This window comes from Calonectris borealis, chromosome 2 (assembly GCF_964195595.1).
Source record: "Calonectris borealis chromosome 2, bCalBor7.hap1.2, whole genome shotgun sequence".
NCBI lineage: Eukaryota > Metazoa > Chordata > Aves > Procellariiformes > Procellariidae > Calonectris > Calonectris borealis.
The window spans coordinates 100,189,135-100,202,432 of NC_134313.1; the positions used below are offsets into that span (position 1 = coordinate 100,189,135).

Genomic DNA, 13,298 nt, shown 5'->3' on the forward strand with positions numbered 1-13,298 from the left:
CAGGCTTCTACCTTGTTTCCCCTCTGTCAAAATGCCCAATCTGCCTCTGACTCCTGACACCAGTCAATGGTGTCACCTTCCACTTGTAAAACTTCTCAGCATCTTCTTCATGGTTCTTCACAATTCTTCACTTGCACTTAATCCACTCTACTCCTGTTCCCATGAACTTGCCTCCTCCAGTCACATCTTCAGCCATTTGTCAATGCTAGTCTTCACATCTGGGACTCCCTCACACTTTTTATGATTCAAATGGCTGCTTTGTCACTGCTTTATAATGAACACCTCAACATCCCTTTCATGAAGACTTTATAATGATCCACCAAAAAGAGATAGTACAATCACTTTAATCCAAAGTCCTCTTTGGGCCTCTTGTCCATGCTTTGTCCACGCCTGCATCCCCAGGTGAAATTCTACATCTGTGTGTTTTATCACCAGGTCTCTGCTATCCGATATATTCATGTAACTTCTCCCCCCCAAGAGGCTCTCAGCAAGCACAGAGGTCTGTGCTAGACAATTCAGTATCAGTATCAAGGCTTTGGCTTGTAAATGCTTAGTATGGAGACTGTCTTCTACAGGGCTCACAGAGCCAACCACCTCAATAGCATTCAACAAACACTGATAGTAATAACGTTACCTAGAAACTTATTTCGCCACCCACCTTTGACAAATGCACACCTGTCTCCAGCTACTCAGATGTCCACAGTGTGGGGACCTCAATTATACATAACCAGATATGGTAAGTTTATTGCCTCAGGGTAATCTCGATCAGTTCCAGCCCTGTACCTGTGACACACAGGTCAGACTGATCTGCCTGGGCTACTGTCAGAGTAGAACTACTGCCTGTATAATCTCAGCTTTCTGATGCTCCTCTGTCCCCGGGACAACCTGCGGTAGCCTTCAAACACTACCACTGTAAAACCCAGCACCTCCTGACAATCGGCAAGGCCAGAATCTGCCCTTTCACAGGTTTCAAGCAAGCTTCTGTTCAGTTAACCCAAAGAGACTACAAGGACCCTTCAGACTTGCTACAAACATCACAAAGGAAAACATTTTAAACACTTTGAAGTTGCTTCGTGTTGTTCTAATTTCTGGAAATGCTCTTGTTGAAGACAGACCTCTTCCATGGGCCAGGTTTCTGTGCAGGCAGCTGGGAATGCAGCGAGGTTGCAACCTCAAGCTCCCAATGATAACAACGCCAGCAAGAACCGGGCGAGCTGCGGAGCCAGAGGAAGTCAGGCAGAACAAAGGCCTCACTGCAGGCAGCATGATGTCAGAGTGGGCTGGGCTGAGGAGAGGTTGGGTACTTTTTTAAAACAATCTTGTTGTCAAAGAGGGTGGATGCCACTGTTCAGCTAGATCAGAATCACCCAACTGGAAGTATCTATTCCCTACATCACATCACCCACTGGGTAACACAAGGGTGATGTGAAATCCTGTGACTGAGCAGATTCCTTGCTGGTAGCAATCACTCCACAGCTGTGCTTAAAATTTTCTAATTAAGTCTTCCTTGTCATCTGACCTGTCTAAAAACAGGAGCTGTCTGTAAACTTAGAAGATAGATTTTGGTTTCAACCTTTCCAGAGGCCCAGAGTTTTTCTTGGCAGGTCTGTAATCTGAGTTTAGGCCTGCCCCTGTTTTCCATACGTGCAAAGCTTCCTGCCAAGCAGACATGCTTTATCATAATGTGCTATTTCTTGTATCGTACCACCCTGAAATTCCAATGAGACACTGTGCTGTCCCACTGTATTCCGGGTATTACCCCACTGTGACGTCTCCAAAAGCTCTGGCATTTTGGGGGGTGGGGGAGTGTCTTTAAAGGTCTTGTCAGCCCAGGATGCGTTTAGCACCTGGTTCACATATGCTGCTGCAACAAGGTTATAGCTAAGTGACAATCCTGACCTTGACCCCCTACACCGATGTAACTTTCATGCCCAACAGAAAATACTCACAGATTAAATTCTCTATTCTATCAGCAAGAGGTGGTGCAATTCACTGAAGCTATTGGCATGAGAGCAAAATCTGTTAATTATTAACTTAGATGTTTTAGACATCTGCTCCGCTCTAGGGGATACAGTATAAATAAAATCTCATCTCTTCAAGTGGACAGCTGATCCCAAGAACATCTCCAGGGATCTGGCCTGCCTTTTTGTTTTGTTCTTCTGTCCAACACACATTCCACCATCTCTTCATCCATTCAAGGCCCAGATCAGCCAGATCTGGCAATGTTACAGGCATCTTTGAACCCTACTCAGAAGAAACCCTTATCAGTTTTCTCTGTGTTACTGTCGCAGTGGCTGTATCCCATGCACACCTGGCAGATAGTTTCTAAATAGGACTTCGACCACTGCATGTTTTGCGCTGCAGAATTTGGACTGCCTGGTCCAAAGAGCAAATTCATGTCCGGTGTATTAAATTGACTGGAGTCACCCACAGGGACAAATGTAACCTATTGCTGATTACACATTCAGGGTCAAATTGACTCCTGCATCACTGCTGACGGTGCTAGCGATACGCGGGGTGTAACGGGTGGCACTACAGGCTGTCCTTACCAAACGCTTTGGCGACATCTCCTGGGCAGCTGCATCCTCCGTCCTGCACGAAGAAAAGACGACAGTGAGTGGCAGTGAGCTCACTCAGGGACCCAGTAAGCACTGGCCCTCTGCGACCTGCAGCAGAATGGCCCCTGCTCAAGAACAGCGTGTCAAGAGCTGACTGTGCACCATTGGCATACACCATCTTGGCTGAGTTTTTAGGGAATCCATATTATCCTTTCTATTGCTTTCCTTCTTTAGGCTCGTTTACTCTACCATATAGTCTACTGACAATACCACTGGTAATAGCATCAATGCAAACTCCTGACTGCAATTTCCTAAATCCCAGAAACTGGAAAACAAAACCTCCTCTGATGATCTGAATCATTCCCCGCCATTTTAATGAAAGGCTGTGTGATGCAGAGGTACCACAAACCCCTACCTTAAACCACCAAAGACATTTAAAATAACTTTCTCAGCAGTTTACAATACATTAAAAGGTCACAGTGGGAGGGGTGAGGAAATACACCATCAGCTCTGTTGGATTTTGATCTGATAATCTCTAAGCAAATTGGGTAATCTAATCTTTGGTAAGTGAAAATTAATCTCTCATCATACCCCTTACTGTTTGCTATGGGTTTGGTAAAGAAACAACAGCACTTTGAGAGCTTTAGCATTTTACGCCTATGTGTTTCAGTTTCAGTGCAAAGCAAAGAAGTGGCTGATGAGGGGGTTTCGGTTGAGGGGAGGGAAGTTATGTATGTGTGATAGGGGCTGTGAAAAAGGAATGGCACATAGCAGAGTTCATTATGTGCTATGGTTCTTTAGGTTTTGTAAAGGTCTGAGCATCAGATGAAAGATCCTTCTACTCTACACAGTCATTGTACCAAGAGGGCTCCCCATTCCTTTCATGATCAGGGTCCATTGCAGACTGCCGACAGCTTTCCTGCTTTTGAAGCTACTCCCCAGACTGTATGGTTACTTCATTTTGTTTCACCTCCCTGTTGGCAGAAATGAATGCCTGTGTACGACCTGCGGCTGAGCACAGCCAGACACCCCCACCATCAGCCATTTTAGAGCTGGCTTTCACGGGTAGCTGGCAGTGGGGCTGAGTGTTAGAACCTCCCTGTGTGCAGAAAAGGATTCAGACACAAACTGAGCAGGTGGATCCGAAAGCGAGTGGCTTTTCAAAGGGCATCCCACTGCAAACAGTGCCTGGTAGAACTTTAAAGGCTTTTTTTCCATTTGCTGATAACCTCCAGCACATTATGCCTTTTGTTGAGCTAGACACTCTTGCTGTCAGCTCCAGAAAGGCGTGCTGGGCTGACAGCTGAATCTCTCTCTCCTGTTAAGGGCTCTGCTTGTGCAATTCTTTCCCTCTGACAAGTCTGTCAGAGCCTGGAGGAGGGTGTGAGTGTATGTGCATGTGTCAGGGGAGGAAGAGCCGAGGTAGAAAGAGGGGTCTAATAATCTTCAAAGAGTAGTGTCAGGAATTTGTCTGACTGAGACAGGCTGGCTATAAATGCTCTCTGGTAGATGGGTTTCAGTCTGTTCTCGTTGGGCGGCCCAGTGTCTGACTTTTATAATTAACCCAGTAGTGGCAGCGATGGAGGCTTTATGCTTTTGGAAGTACCATGGGGATGGGGGCCTTAGCACGTAATCATTAATCATCGGCTTCAAAAAATATCACTTTGAATGTCACCAAATTACAAAATGCTGAGCAGACTAAGAGACTTTCTCAAAAGCTCATGAGTTACCATTTAAGATTAAAGGAACCAATGATGATGATGATTCACTGCACCCTTTTTCTGTGGATGTCTCCACTTACTTCACATAAGCAGGTAAATTTAATGATTCACAGAAAGGGGAAACAAAAAGGGGACATACTAAGCAGTTATGCCAGAAGATGCTATATAATAAAGCTATATGCATTAAACCACTCCATTCCATGTGAAAAATCAAGCGCTCTGTTTAGAACATAAGACTGTGCTTCTGCTGCATTGTCTGGGAAGCTTCCCCTTGCAGTTCAGCTCGTCCCAACAGGGGCCTGGCTCTGGACTCAAAATGACTTGTAGAACTGCTGGGCCTCAGTCACGGAGCTTGTTGCAGGCTCAGCCTCTACCTCAGAGCCCTGGGGAAATGTATCTGTACAAATCCCCCTGTGAACTCAGGAAAACTGGCATTATTCTGAAGTAAGCCTATGGGAAAGGGTGGCCCTGGGGCCTGTAGAGGGCATGATTCTGAGACAACTGGGTGCTAAGCTGAAGGAGAGGGGGAAACAGCTTTCCAGTCAACTGTATTATTTTAACATGGCTAAAATAATGTTATTTTCCCCAGTCTTGTTCTCTGAAAAGATAAACCATTTTACAACAACAAAATTTAGCCCGAGGAAGAGAAATACAGTATGGAAAACCAGTATGAACTGGTTTAATATTTAATATTATATACAACTTATAATAAATTTATAACTAGGATTTATATGTTTCAAGCAACCTTTACAATAAACTGTATAACCAGCCCTTCCTACAGTATCAGCAAACAGATAGCTATTTATTATGCAGAAGATCTATAAAGTATGTGGCATATACAGAAGCAGAAACAATACATGCGGTGCTTTATTCTGAACTACATATGCTGGGCATATTTCTGTGTGGAAAGTGTTCTGTGTGGAGGAAGAGATGGTATGGCAGTAGCGGGGTGAAGAACCCCTTAGTCATCCTTTTCGCTGAATGCTGGTGGCCCATCACCCCAGCAGGGTGAAGGGGAAATAGGGATCTCTATCACATGATAGCCAAATGAGAGACGACACATGCAAGGCTGCTTTCCATTCCCCACATTGCTGGCTTACTAGAATACGTGACTGCCTCTCTATCCAGCAGAGTAGTTCTCTGACCTACAAGAAACAGAAACCTTATCTCAAGTAGGGCGTTTCTGAAGGAGCTCTCCTGCTAAATGGCCCCTCCACTGTAACTCACTGCTGCACTTTCTCAAGGCCATGGATTAGCGAGAATGAAAATTGAGACTATTGGCTCCCAGACAAATAGCAGGGGACAGAAACAGTGCCTGTATCTTAGACAGGGTTTCCTCTCTTCTTTCAGTGAGTCATGAAAGATTAATTTCTGAGGTGAGCTTTGAGTCTTAAAGATAATTTAGCACGAGGAAAGTAACTGGTGCAATTTCACCTCCCCCTTCTCTGTGTAAGTGACTCTAGAGAGACACCAGGCATTCACTTGGACTACCATGTTTGCCTAAAAATTGTCACCTTCTTTGTCAACGTATCAGCTCCAAAAATCATACATGATCACTTCAGTAATACAAACTTTTAAAATCCCCGTTTGTGCTGCCATCCTAGCAGAGCTACTGCAGAATGGGCTTCAAATGTGCTATGTTCCTTACAGTACCTGTACTGTGCTCAGCACCGTCACTTTCTCATTCCGTGAGAGTGGGACTCCTTTCCTTTTATAGGTAAGCTGAGCCAACATAACAAGAAAGAGGAGCAATTCGATGAAGGTACTGGACAAGACAGAAGTGGATGCAAGAAAGCGTCCCAAGTTCTAACCCATATGACACCATCAGCTATAATCGACATGAAGATATCTGGTAGGCTTTGAATCTTTTCACATCCTTCCTGCTACTTCCATATCAATATAACAAAAAACTGCTGGACGTATTTTCTCCTACTGAATTGATGTAAATAGCCGTGGTAATACTCTGCCTATAGAGTATTTGGCTCAGGTAGCATATGCCCCTTCCTGAATCTACATAATGACAGTAGTGAGACATTTTGAGGGATGCCATGTATACTTGTTGCCACTAGACCCAATAGCTTGCTCCCATACAGTGTTTTTCCCTCAGGAGGATACCTCTCTTTTGTGATACTCTTGCCAGAGTTCTGGCAATGACCATGCAGTCCAGCCTTTTCTTTCCCCGATAAACACACCAATACCTATCTGAATGCTGCAGAATTCAGGCATAATATCCTTCCCCTTGCTTTAGTCTCCTTAGCTTGGGGGAGAGAGTTAAGTTGAGTGGTGTTAGAGACCCCAGTTACAGCTGAAGGTAATTTTCTTGTCCCAGATGTTGTAGCAGACAGGTATTAAATTGCCCTCCTATACTCCCCCTGTAATGGCTAGGGGGTTGATAGGTGTGGGCTCACTGAAGCCAACATGACCTAAGCAGGTCAGGAACTGATCCATCCCCAAAGCAGGAAAGGAGAAGAGGAATAGTACAGAACCATCTCATTTTTCAAAAGTCTAAACACACACTCCCTGTTTTCTTGTAAAATCAGGATAATAACATTTTTCTGAGGGTTGCTAGCAGAAAATGATTATTGCAAAACTAGGATGGGTCTCTGAGCACCACCGCTAGAATGACACCTATAGTTATCCAGCCTTAATAGTAATGAGTCAGTTTTTCATGCTCTATTGAACACATGTTCTGCTGTCTGCTATAGACATAAACATTTGTAATACTGCCCAAGTCATAAAATCACAGACTGCTTTTCTTTTTTTCTACAAAATTCATATAGGGGAGCCATGGGGAGGAGGGAATGCATATGCATTAACAATAAAGAGCAAGAGAGATCCGACTGTAACCCATACTTGTTTTCCTGCTCCATTATACCCACAGCTCCAAGAAATACAGTCAAGCCCTTTGCCCACCCACAGTCAGTTTGTTCTCCTCTCCCCTCCTTCCTCAACAACACAACCCACCCCCTTCCTCACATGGATAATAGTCACAACTGGGTCGAACAAATCAGGGCCTTCCAGTGATTTTACTTGGCAGTAGATTTAAAATTCAGTGTGTGGTCTCTTCTAGGGCCGCAGAGGGAGACTGTTGTCTGTGAGGGTACCTGTGAGCACAGCACGCTGGTTGGCCCCTATGCCTTCCTGATGACCAGCTGCCTCACACAGAGGCAGAGACTGTGCAAGCCTCACACAGTCAGGGGCACGCTGACTGGCGGGGCGTGCCTAAGCACACGGGACCTTTGGGTGCTGTAGGCTGCAGTCTAGCTCAGTCTGAGGCCATGCTTACAGATTTACTTTTTCTATGTGAGGTGAATCTGGTCTTGCTGGTAGACTGGAAGCTGCCATTAGCAGGCAGTATAGATACATGCTCGTTTTTCTCCACAGGCTCATTATTTCCCCAGAGCTTTGTGAGAACGTAAGTGGCTCACGTGCCAGCTGTGCTCAACAGAGCCACCTCTGAAACACTCCTGCCCCTGCACAGAGAGCTCTGTGAGGATGCTATCTGAATCAATCCAGCCTCTAGGGCACAGATGGGTTCATATCGTTTCACCTCCCCTTTACTCCACTCTATCTATTGCCTGCCTGTCCCTCAGTCCCACTCTCTGGGGAAAGCCATGTTTACATTTCACTCATTTTTCAGAAATCTTTCGTGGGAATGACTGTTTGCTTCAATGTGAAAACACTATCAAGCTTTCTGTTCTGTTCACATAACAGCTTACTCCATTCAGGGACCAAGAAGCAGCTTTCCAAAGGCACGAACAGAAGTGAGGTGCCCAAGTCTTTTTAAACATTAGAGGGAGTTGGTTCCTTTAAATTTAAATCTCCACTGACTATCCTAGGAGCTAGTACAGGAGTCAACTGGAGATGACAGAAGGATAGCCTTTAACATGCAGGGTACTGGATGGTTTGATTCTCCTATTCCACAACGATTTGCACAGTGGGAATCTGAGAGTAGATGCTATTTACTTACAGAGATGATATGTCCTTTTAAGCCATGTGCTGAGTCTGCACACTCAATAACAGCACTTAGCTGTGGATAGCCTACTCCCGTCTTAATCCGAGTGGTACACACAGAACCTAGACAAGAGAATGAGATGAAAAAAACATAGTCCATTAGGCTGACAGAAAAGATACCGCTTGTTTTCTTTTTCTTGTGGAAAAGATGTGTTTCTATCTGTATTATTTTTTCCCTCAAGAAGTCTCTGTTGCCAGTGTTGGCCTTTCATAGATAAAAGGAACACATAGGAACTTGAGTTTTGACATGCTATCACACCACTTCATGGGACCTGTAATTGAGGCGACTAATATCCCCCCTTTCTTCTTCAGGGCCACAATTCCCAGTTTAGGTCTCATCAGTAATGCTTCCTGGTGAGAGAATTACTGCATCGTGAGAAAGCAAATCTGACTGAGATTCCTGAAGGGAAGGGGGACGAAAGGACCAGAGTCACAACCCGTAAGACCCAGCAGCAGCATTTAATACCTGAGTATTTCTTCCAATAAATATTTCTGTATCTCTTTTCTACATATGTTTTTTAAAATAATTCTCAGGGAAAATCTGTGCTTTTTTTCTTTTTTTGGTGCAGATTTTCCACAAGGGAGAGAAACCCATTTTTGCCTAATACTTAAAGCAGAAATATTTGGTTGATCGCAATAGTTGGGAATATATGAAAATCAGCACACAGCATTTAAAAAGTGAGATAAGTAATCATCAGAAAGCTGTATAGGGCAATATTACAGGAAATATACTAATTATATCTGATTATTAAACTACATTATTTATACACATACATGGTGCATGTATATATAAAAATAAAGGTATATACATATATATAAAAAACACACTTCAATTATAGTTCAACATGGTAACGTGGCTATAGATCTTTTGGAATACCTTCTCTATTTTTCTCCTTAAATTAAGAGTCAAAATAAGGACTGCTTTTTGCCAGTCCAAGTCTTATAATTTAGGATACAGACCATAAACAGGATAACAATTTCAAAACAAATTATAAACCAAATGCAGTGAAATCTGGAGCCCTTCACCCAGCTGATATCCAGGTATACTCAAGTTACCAGTAAAGTAAAAGTTTCCAAAGATCTTTCAAAGAACTGACAAGGTGAAAACACTGAGAAGTATTTCTGCAAAGTAGAAAGAAAATTAGTTTTAAAATAATCTCCACAGGGTAGGTATGTACTTATATACGTAATGCTTTAAAATTACTGCCATTTTCCACAGAATGGACTATTGTCTGGAAAAAAGCCTCAGGATCTGATCTTCTGTGAGGAACATTTGTTACTTGTGGTTTTGGGTGGTCAACTTGTACAGATCTGTTCAGGAAGATCTGCAGAGAGGGCTACACAGCATTTACTCCTAACTATTTCCACTTTGAGGCTACAGACTATAATATTTCTTCTTTTATATCTGAACTTGCCTGTGACAATTGCACCATGACATCTCTGTTGTTTATTCTTCATGTATTTTGCAGTATTTATTGTTGTTTGCTGTCTTCCTGGGCACAACTGCAACCTTTATTACATCATTTGTTCTGCTCAAATTATCCATTCATGAACCATAACTGTTTGGCACTGTAGAGTCTGCCTGCACTGCCCTGGCTGATCACAGCTATACTGTCAGTGGCACTTGCATTAGCCAGTTTAAAATCTAGCCCATGCATGGTGACCCCACAGCTGCAGTCTATGAAGCAAATAGCAACAGGAAGGAGCACATGAACAAATGCACAAGGGAGGGAAAGAAAAAAGGGAAGACAATATGGCAGTATATGCCAGACAACAATACTAGGGAAGGGAAGGTAGGCAAAACACTGTAAGAAGTTTAGGGTCCTCCCATTTATCCATGGGAATGTTACAGTGATAGGTAACATATAAGTGCATTGATGTAAGTCTTATAACTCCTGGGCAATAGTAACAGGTAGAGGCAATGTTATCCATACTTCACACTTAATTAATGCCATTTCATCTTTGAAGACATTGACAAGATGGGCAACCTCAGAACACAAATCATAAAGCTATTTAGAAACCTATCTTTCCTTGACAGAAGTGGATTCCTAAACACAGTATCCTTTGAGCTGGGATGACTCAGCCTCTTTTCAACAGGCTAGAAAAAGTGTTCCTAAACACAACACATACTATCAATGATAATGTCAGCAACTCAGGCCACTCCAATAATAGTCATTATTGCTTCCAGTAATAGTCATCTTCACTGCCAGAAGATGGAATATGTAACACTTCGCTGTACGATACACTAGCACCCTGCCCATGTATTTCTTAAATATACCATGTGGAAGGGCACTGTTACTTTATTGACCCGAGTGGGTCTAGGCATTCTAATGGGCAAGCAAACAGTATTATACATTGGTTCCATCTGGACAACTCCCCCACCAACGTTACCGTAAGTCACCCTTATTTGACTGGATTTGACTTACCTGGTCCAATACCCACTTTAATAATATCTGCTCCAGAAAGAATAAGTTCTTCTACCATCTCTCCTGTCACCACATTGCCTGCCTAGACAGAAGGAACAATATCACATATATGGGAGATTTCAAGACTACTGCAGTAAAGACCAATGATGATAATGTAGAGTTTTATCAAGAGCTTTTATGAGTTGAACTATACAGAGTCAGGAAGAATACATTCACCATATTGTTCATTGTGCATGCCACAGAGATTAAACAAATCATACAGGTACATTCTCAGTCAAATGAATTTCATGATTGGTCCAGTAAACCCGATCCTTAAGATCCCATCAGGGTATCTGCTTTGTCTTCCATCCCTAATTCTCACCCAGCAGCTCTCAACCACATCATCCCTAACTGTAATGGCTATACAGTCAAACCTCTCCCTTACATACAGTGCAACTCCTCCACCTCTCCTGCCCTGCCTACCCCTCCTGAACAGCCTATAGCCCTCCATCCTATTTGACTACTTCACTTTGTGGGAAGATGTTCAGATCTTATTCAAAACCCTGGCAAATCTCTTTTTCCTTTAGGATTTAGTATTTTGAGTACTGACAGAGTAAGGAAGGTACTATTCTTGCCATTTTGTACTTTGGTGCCAAAATTGGTATGTACATTCAGACTATGTAAATAAGGGCATTTATACCATATACATTCATTTGGTTCTGGTGATACCAGAGGTGAAAGAAAGGGGTTTGGTTCCCTCTGTATGAACTTTGCAGAGATTTAGAGCGCATGCTGTTTATGGTGAGGTTGTCTTCTCAGAAAGAAGTCCTGAATTGTCCTGAAGTGTTCTTTACCATCCTTCTCCTGCACTTCCATAGCTCTTTTCCTCCTTTGGCCTTCATCCTTGATACCTTTCTTGAAAGCGATGGCAGCCCTCTCAGTCTTTGTCTTTTGCCTTTGAGTCATCTTCATCTGTAGGCCCTCCATGCCCCTAATCAACTGCCTAGTCTTTGTTTGCCTTCATCCCAGACAGAATTTATTTTTCTTGAACCTGAGGAATGAGAATTGTCCATAGTGGTACAGTTGAGTTCTCACCAGGGCTTTGCACCATGCTTGCCTTTCCTACAGAAATATCTTGCCTGACACACAAGAATGGATTTGCCTGTATCACATTCGTGGCTCACAGTCACCCCGTGACCTACTCATGCCTCCAGGAACATTTGCCTACTCCCATGTTTCCAAACTGGAGCAGAAACTCATGGTGCTCCACCTGACGTAGTTACCTATTTCTACTCTGCAGTTCTTCACGTATGCTTTACTGATGTAGGAACTATCTCTTCTGTCAGAGCTTCAGTTGGTAGGGAGTATGGGGGCTGTAGAAATATACCATGAGACACAGCTTCTTCTGGCTCATGGATGCCATGAAATCCAGAATATGATGTGGACAAGGAAACCTACATTTCTTGAACCATGGTCTTCTGCAATCTAAATTCAAAAGACCTGATCAAGAACTTCACCATTTCATACATTTGATGGCATCAAAGCATGAAGGGTGGAGCCTGAGAGATGTGTTAATGAGCTTTCACCCATCAGTAGCCTGCTGGAGTCCAGCTCCACACAGTCACGACCAGCAGATCCAGCCCTCCACCGGCCAGGTGAGCAACAGACTGGGGTGGAGTCTGAGCATGAAGCTGGTGGTGTTAGCCTAGGCACTTCAGAAATTGATATCTCCTCCTAGGAAAGGAAATAACCACAGCTGGCATTAACTGAGCTTCCATTTTGGAAGTTTCCTTGGAGAACTGAAAAAGCTACAAGAGACAAAACACTGGTGGGTCAGTGCGATGCAGTTCGTGGCACTGCTGTCTGTGGGGATAAGCTTTACCCTCCAGGACTGTGAATACAGGTTGCTGAGTTTCTAAATGAATTCTGCAGGCATGTAGTGAAGAGGAAGGTTGTTGCTGATCATGCTGATGTGGGTAAGGAGTTAGATGGCCAGGTGGCCATCTAAAACACACTAAAAGGCAACTGCCTCTCCTTACGAGTCCCTATGTGCCTATAAGGTAGCTGCAAAGAAGGACTGAAGATTTTTGCTTTTTATATGTCCACCTGAAACCACTTGAGAATGTCAGTGTGATGAGATTACTGATGATGTTATTCAGATACAAAGGAGCTTCTTTTTTTTTAATTAATAAAAGAAACTATGAAAAACAGTCTTCTAACACACACATGGTAATTAGTTTGCAAAACTGGTGCAATGAGTGCAGAAAGCTGCCAGACTATGTCTATTCAGTTAAAGAATCTCAACATTTTGATGCAAGCTCATTGTGATGAGACAGGCCCCCTGCATGTGTCCAAATGTGAATCTGGTGGATCAGCAGGCAGAGCAAGACTAGAGACGAATTCCCTTGCCAGGAGTGCCCCCTGTGCAGAGGGCTTTTAGGAAAACGACAGTCTTTAAGTAGCAAGGATTTCAAACGACACGTGATTTATGAGCTAAAACCTATGCTTTGAGTTACACTTATAAACAAACCAGTAACCAGTACATTTTAAGACCATGCTTTCCTCTCTGCAAAGGGCCGCACACGGCAAATGAATGCTGA

General features: G+C 43.4%; 1 protein-coding gene across 2 annotated transcripts in view; it reads right to left on the reverse strand.

Annotated features, from left to right (window-relative positions):
- Window positions 1-13,298, reverse strand: part of GMPR (guanosine monophosphate reductase) — a 53,979-nt gene that overhangs the window by 19,033 nt on the left and 21,648 nt on the right. For both annotated transcript variants that reach the window (XM_075142754.1, XM_075142753.1), the window contains 3 exons: window positions 10,720-10,801; window positions 8,250-8,356; window positions 2,550-2,592 (listed from right to left, as the gene is read on the reverse strand). In XM_075142754.1, coding sequence (XP_074998855.1) covers window positions 2,550-2,592; window positions 8,250-8,356; window positions 10,720-10,801 — 232 coding nt within the window. The remainder of the gene's footprint in view (window positions 1-2,549; window positions 2,593-8,249; window positions 8,357-10,719; window positions 10,802-13,298) is intronic.